Here is a 7,511-nt window from a genome sequence, read left to right on the forward strand (position 1 = left end):
AGGCACCACTGACATCCACAGAAAGAACTTACTTGATGGTGTACTGAGGACAGCAGGTTTTATTCATGGTCGGCTTGTAGACGTACTTCCCACTTCTGCGAAGAGGAGAAGAGAGATTCAGTGCTTATGGTGTTTAAGGATGTCTACAAGTGAACGGCCGAGAAAGAGACTCTTCAACTGCAGAGTGCATATTCACTCAAGACAGCAAGAAACCTCTGCAGAGAGAATGAGCGATGGAAGAAGTGTGCTGCAGGCAGAGCTTACCTCCTCCAGCCACGGTCAATCAGGTCCTGGTAGTCCTGCACTGTCATGCTATGAGCCCACATTCCTGACCGAAAGAGAGGGGAGATAGACTGACAGGCGTATTGGGACCTCCACCACCCCCACCCCCAATATACACAATATTCCCAGGAGTGAGACAGTCCCGCCCATTTCACTTTCCAAATAGTGAGCACAATCGTGTTGGGGTTGGTTCTCTAGGGGGTGGGGGGAAAAAAATCTATTTTATGATTAATTGCGATCCTGGTTTTGACGATTCAATATCAACTCACAAAACTCCAAGATCGACCTCATTATCTATTTAATCTAGTTATGCCTTTTCGCCATGACTTTGAAAATATTTCCACTGAATTTTACTTGTATTGGTCGTCTTATACAGGTGGCTTTACTTCTCTCTCACCTAAAGCAGGCAGGTTGTAATAATATTGCACAATCGCCTCACGCCGCCATCTTGGTGCATTGTCAGTCATGGTAGTGCCATACTCCAAGCACGTGAACGCAAACAAGTCAAGTCAAGTAGGGCTTTATTCTCAAACCAGTCATATTCAATACACTGCTTATGGTGATGCGACATAACATCATATAAAAAGTTGAACAAAACTGAAATAAAACCAAATGAGGTAAAGGCTAAACAGATATTATTGGATGTGACCTGTTGTCAGTTATGAGATTATGGTCCGTCTCTCATTTCAAACTTCATGGTAACATTGAAGCAACTGAAAGTGCCTAAACGTCTGCAGTAATATAATTTATTTCTAGCTGGGTACAAGAACTGCAGAGAGAAATGTGTGAACAGAATATTTTGGTGTATTCACGGGTAAGAACAGTAAATTTCATGTTTATTAAATACAGTTTCATTTTCATCATATAATGGAAGACAATTATGGTCCTTTCTTCTGCAAACTTAACGCTACAGGGCTGTGCCTTTTTCCGTTGTTACAACATATCACATTAGTGAATGTATCAAACATAAATTTAACAGAATCAAGATTGAATCCAATCAGGCACTTGTGAATCGAAATTGAATCGATTTGTGTGGTTAGAGCCAATTTCCAAGCGCTCTGCGCCGGAGGCCTGCTCACAGGCAGCTCATTTGGCAACCAGGGTTTCGTAAACATGACATGAAGTCCAACTCATGGGAGCGGGGGGGGTGGGGGGGGGGGGGTACTCCACTACAGACCTAACACTGCATCCCCCTCCCCCCATATCTCCCTCCCAAACCCACCCTTTCCCTCACATGTGCATCCCTCCCCCTTGCCAAGCCCCACGCCACCAGGGATTCCCCACAAGGACTGAAATCTGAGATTTTCATTTTTAAAAAGTTAATATTCCATATAAGGCATGGATCTCGGAACCATTTCAGAACGCTCCACATGAGAACCAAGCCAGCGACACAGAGGACAGACCGCTCTGTGTTTTAAGCGAGCACCAATGCTCGTAACCTCCCTTGGGTGACAGTCCCTGAGCGGCTCCACTAGCACTGCTGCACTCACCATGATGTTCCTCATAATAAAGCTGAACCTCAACCCAAAACAAACAAGGCAGGCCTTTAACAGCTAGGGGAAAGTCTATGTGTGACATCACTGGTGTCGCCATGACGCTTATTTACACAGGTACAGTTATCCAAAAGCACACCTGTCTTTAGACAAAAAGGGTGTCAATGCCACGGTGACAGACGACGGAAGCGGGTGTGTCAAAGCCTCCCCCCTCATGTCTGAGCCCATATTCCCCCACCTACAGCCAGGGAAAGCACAATATAGTATGGATGTAATGATTCTTCAAATTCAGGGTTCAGGTCAGACCTTGATTCTTGAGCCATGGTTCAGTTCATACCCGTTTCATTGAATTGGAAAATGGAAAACGATTATGGGGTTTATTAATCACCGACAATTTGGAACACTAAAGAGGGTTATCCATCTCGAGCTAGCCTAGCTCTTACCGCGTGCATGTTCACGTGATCCTGATTGGACCAAAATAGCTATATGACATGGTGCTGGAAGATAATAAAATAGGTGTAATGTGTAATATTTACAAAATACAGTTTGCTCTAACTTTAAAAAGAAAAAATGTGATTTACATGTGTTACTGTTCATTTTATAATAAAAAATGAGTTTTGTAACAGCAATCTAAGGACAGCTTAACAGGAAGTACCTGCAGCGGTTGCAGTGGCTTGGGGTTAGGGGACGTCAGAAGACGTCTTTCAAAAGGTCTGTAAAACACTGTTAAAATACCATGGTTAAAACAGTGCTATATACACTGCCTGGGACAAAAAAAATGCTGCGCACGTCAATATTTCATTGGACCACCTTCCATCAATGCATTGTTTCCATGTGCTTATGCAACCTCAACATGCTGATCTGCATTCATTTCATTCAGATCTTGAATTGATGATAGGTGAGCTGAACCACTCTGTAAAGTCTTCAGCACATCTCAAAGACTTCCAATGGGGTTAAGGTCAAGACTCTATGGTGGCCAATTCATGTGTGAAAACGATTCCTCATGCTCCCTGAACCACTCTGACAATTCAAGGCCGATGGATCTTGGCATTATCCTGGATTATGCCCATGACATTAGGAAAGAAAAATCCATTGATGGGATAAACTGGTCATTCAGTAGAATCAGGTTCTCAGCTGACTACTGTATTGCTGCATAACATTACTGAGTTGTAATAATACTCCATTCATTGGCTATTACAGTGGAAATTGCTTATAGTGATGACAGTTATAGTGATCAACTGCTTATACAGCTCAAAAAGCATGGACAGAATCATTCCTGTACAAATACTGTTTAAATAATTTGCTTATAGTAATAAAGTAATCCGCTTACAGTGTTCATTTTAGGTCTTTTAAACAACTTATGGAGAAAATTAAAACTACGGTGATTATTATTATTATTATTATTATTATTATTATTAAAACTTTCATTGTCCTGCTTTGCCTTGCGGTAATCAGTCTGCTTCTAGCTAGCTACCAGAGGATAATGCGGCATCCACAGAAAACATGACGTTTGACAAATATAGACTCAAAGCTTACAATAAACCGCCAAAAAATGAGTCACAGATGCAGCAGCGAAGCTACACTAAGTGCTTTGATACAATGTAACACTGAAAAAATGCGTTGTATAAATAAGACTGAATTGAATATTTCTGTATATTACTGCACTATTACAGTGTATTTGAATTATAGAGTTCATTTATTTAATTTGTTCAGTACTAATTTGAAAAGCATTACTGTACTGTATTTTGAAATCATCAATAAAATTAATAGTGACACTGTTTTATGACCTTATATTCAGCTGGGACATTTATGTCCCCCCCCCCTCCCCCCTTTTGGTAACATCTCACCGACTGGCTCGTTTTTAACGTCACACAACTTCTCCAGCTTTAGAGAAGTTTTTAGCAAAAAATGGAATAGCCAGATTCACAAAGATCGGAAAAATGGGGAGCACAAGGCCTAAGGACATAGCTGACAACAGCTGGCGAATAATTCCTGAAATGCAGCCATTTTGGACATTAAGATCAACAGCTGGTAATAAGTAGAGGCTTCAACACCACACAAACATTTTATTTAATAAAGTGAATATGGCAGAATTCATTTCCATAAGCTAGTATCAGCATTCTTATTCATTTTTTCTGACCATATATCTGACACAAGCAAGCAACTGGATTGAATTTTAATTTCCTGGATGAATTCAATTAAAGTTTAAAAAGGATCTCCAGAAAAAGGGCACGAATATGGCAGGGCACGAATATGGCAGTGACCTCCAATGTCATTCACCTTTAAATCACAAGACGGCTAAGACACCCTGGTCCACCCTGTGTAAAATATCCAATACAGCCAACTTTCCTACTGTAAGGTCTTAAGCAGTGTCCAAATAGCTCTTGGTCCTTCTATGACAATTCGTTTGCTCTTCCGGTACTTAGCACTTGTCTGTGAAGTTGGCTCCTGGACAGCCGTATGTTTGCAAAGTATTATCTGCCTCACTTGTACGTCACGCTTGGACAAAACCTTCTGCCAAATAAATAAAAAGTTCATAAAAATTTAATGCTAGTAAGAACTTTGTCCAAAAAGGACTGTGCCGACAGGCACACAGCAGCGTGTGCACTGGGAAAAGGGAATCAGTCTTAAACAAAAACACTCCAGACAATATTAAGCATATGGTTGCCATCTTGAGATCAGAGCTAGGAAGCAGCTTTTTTAGTGTTCAACAGCCTTCATATCTGGCACCTGTACTACAAGGGGTGACAATGACTACGATGTAAGGACAACTACACTGAGTCAGCAGTTACAGGACAAGACGATGTGCGAATGCAGAGTGACATGCCGTGTGACTAGATGCGACATCTTTACTGCCATTTCCAAAAGATCTACATCTCTCTCGATCGCTCAGTGTCACCTATTAATGTCCATAATCCATATCAAGCACTGAGTAATGAAACTGAATTTGTTCCCCATAGAAAATACAACACTTCTACTCATTGATGTTGACAGTCAGAACTTTTAAAATAAGTAAATACCAATAGCGCTTTAACCAGGTGAAAACCAACAAAAATAAACAGAATAAAAACTAAACTTCAGATAAGTAGTGTTCAGTGAAGTACTCTTTCCACAAATAAAACTGAGTAGGCATCTATAAACCAAAATGGAAACATAAAAATATAATATTAATATCAAAATAATATATGTATGAATATCTATTGGTACACACGTAGATTGAGTACAACAATATTTACAGAATTAAAATCGTGCGTTTTCGACTACGACCGAATGGACCGGGGTTAGATAGACTCGACTGCGGCGTGCAAATATCTACAAATAGCAAGAATATTTTAAAGTTCAATTTCACAGGAAACGATTATGTTAGAAGCGGTCATCATAAACGCTGCATTTGAAAAATATTGGCGCATACTCGCTAACCGGCGGCCGGCTGGCTCCGCTACCCCCAGGCGCCCCCGGAGCTCCGGCCGCGGCTGAGCGGCCCAGAGCCGGCAGACCGGCCGGCCACGTACCGTGAGAAAAGTTGCCGACGTCGTTTTTACAATATCCGCACCGATAGCCTGCTTCTCCTCCGAAATACTCCACCACGGTGTACGACCCGCCGGCTGCCATCTCCGCCCCGTCTGATGCTTTAACCGGATTCCTTCTGAACTGGCCGTCAGTGTTTTAAAGCGAAAGCACCATAGAGGCCGATGTGGAAGAGGCGGATAATAAAGCGGGGGTGGAGATGAGCCTGCCTCCTCCTGTCCGTGCTACATACTGCATATGCAACTGGGAAGCAACACTAGAAAACAATGGGGATCCAGCAGCTAACAACAACACAATCATTAATTAATTCACAATATCTATTATTAATAATAACAATTATTTAGTAAAGCGAAGCAGCAGCAGCATTTTGACAGAGGATAAATACTACAGCACAGACAGTATATGTCAGTATGTCAAGAGCTATATAAGCAATTATGTGTTTTGAGGCGGATAGTTATTTCAAAGATACTGTCTGCCAAAGACATGCAACATCGGAGATTGTAAATTACATGCACCTGCGACTATATACGTAACAGGCTGATATTTTGTCATGTGCTGACATGGTGACTGCTTTACAGCTTCTCTAACTAATATTATCTACTGTAGCAGCAACATACCGTGTTTAAACTTCTGAGTTTGGCGGTTCGTGGAAACGTTACAGTCGCTGTAATGGTGTGTGAGGAAGCACGCTGACCGGCGACATCAGCCGGCTTTTCCGGGGTTTGGCGGGATCCACTTACCGTAAGACACTTTTCCCCGGGGATGGCCGCAGTAGCCACAGCTGTGTCCCGACTTCACGCCTTTGATCTCCACGATCGACTGCATTTTGTTCGGCGAAGGGACACCCATATATCAAAGCACGATGACTTATATGGCGGATGCCGTTTTGTTTAAAGGCGGTAGGTGTTGTAGTACAATGAAAATCACCGTGCATGTCGGAGTTGCATCCAAAAGCAAAGGCTCCATTTGACTGCTGCTTATATGTGTATTACAATTGTGGAACAGGGCTACTTCGGTACAAATTAAAATGAATTTCGATAAAAGCTGCAATGTCAATACAGATTTGGTAACTTCGAATATCAGCTAGTTTAACTAGAAATGGCATATTTTCTGGAACTTTCTTTCAAAATTAAAATTAAATTTAGTGATATACAGCCCGCTAATCTAAAGTGAAACCAAATGTTCCAGATGCCACAATTCGTGACTGCAATAGGTAACACCATATCTCTGGATGTTTCCGGGTAACTTATATGCGTTCCGCCTACTACGGAGAATGCAATGGGGACATTTTTGGCAAATGAAGAAAATGTATTTTGCAGCCTTTGCTACGATTTTTTCAAGCTTGTGATATTTAACACAGTAACCTTAAGTCCAGTGTAGATTCTGACGTTTTAACGTTGACCAATTAGCGACCGAGGAGGAAAACGAGGGCGGGCTTCACGTTTTGTCACGTGAGCAAAACATCAGCACTTGTGCATACAAAATTGTGGAGCATATAAGGTAGCAGCAGACATGGGCAGGCCACAGCTGAAGCTAATCCAGGAGGCTGACAGCACTTTTGAGATACTGCACAGACTGCATGACCAGAGGGAACCACTGGGACCAGTGCTCACAAGTCTTAACACTGACCTTATTCCATTATCTGCTGAGGAGTTTGAAACACCTGACCAGTGACTGAGTGCTCTAGCCATTCCACCAAGCCACTGTGGAGCTGTCCGGGAAAAACGGCATCAGGATCATGCCGTTTATGAAGATGTTGAAACATCTTAGCAATAGCCTGTGAACATCCAACGTGACATTTGGTGCCAAACTGGCCAATAATGTCAAAGCTAACTTGACAGAAGTTCTCCATTGGGTGACTGCTCCGTCTTAGGATGACAGCTCTGGATAAGCTGCTGCACCCAAGATTTAAAGAATATTTTTCTGTAATGCAGGCAGAGTTCTGGCATCAGTGGAAAGATTGACAAAAGAATGTACTACACTAATCCGTGCACAAGTACAGGAATCAGTACCAGCTGCCGCAGCTGGGCCCTCAGCTCATCTGCAGGCAATGAATCTCTGGGGCATGCATGACAGCCACATGGACGCACAGCAGCAAATGTCCATTACAACAACTAGTGCCATTTTGCAGGGATCATAGTTTATTGTATGCTACTGGTATTTTGAGAAATTGACATCTCTTCTTCATATCTAGGCATTTAAAAGACC

At 42.1% G+C, this 7,511-nt stretch overlaps 1 protein-coding gene across 4 annotated transcripts in view; it reads right to left on the reverse strand.

Annotated features, from left to right (window-relative positions):
• The window catches only part of LOC111839983 (arginyl-tRNA--protein transferase 1), a 52,343-nt gene extending 45,671 nt beyond the window's left edge, over nucleotides 1–6,672 (reverse strand). For 2 of the 4 annotated variants that reach the window (XM_072709716.1, XM_023804350.2), the window contains exons 1-3: nucleotides 6,044–6,671; nucleotides 265–328; nucleotides 33–95 (exon numbers count right to left, since the gene is read on the reverse strand). In XM_072709716.1, the coding sequence (XP_072565817.1) occupies nucleotides 33–95; nucleotides 265–328; nucleotides 6,044–6,152 (236 nt within the window). In that variant the 5' untranslated portion in view covers nucleotides 6,153–6,671. Of the gene's footprint in view, nucleotides 1–32; nucleotides 96–264; nucleotides 329–5,287; nucleotides 5,560–6,043 lie in introns of all 4 variants that reach the window. The other 2 variants (XM_023804349.2, XM_023804348.2) reach the window with 2 other exon arrangements.
• Between the last annotated feature and the right edge of the window lie 839 nt (nucleotides 6,673–7,511).

This window comes from Paramormyrops kingsleyae, chromosome 3, assembly GCF_048594095.1.
Source record: "Paramormyrops kingsleyae isolate MSU_618 chromosome 3, PKINGS_0.4, whole genome shotgun sequence".
Lineage (NCBI taxonomy): Eukaryota > Metazoa > Chordata > Actinopteri > Osteoglossiformes > Mormyridae > Paramormyrops > Paramormyrops kingsleyae.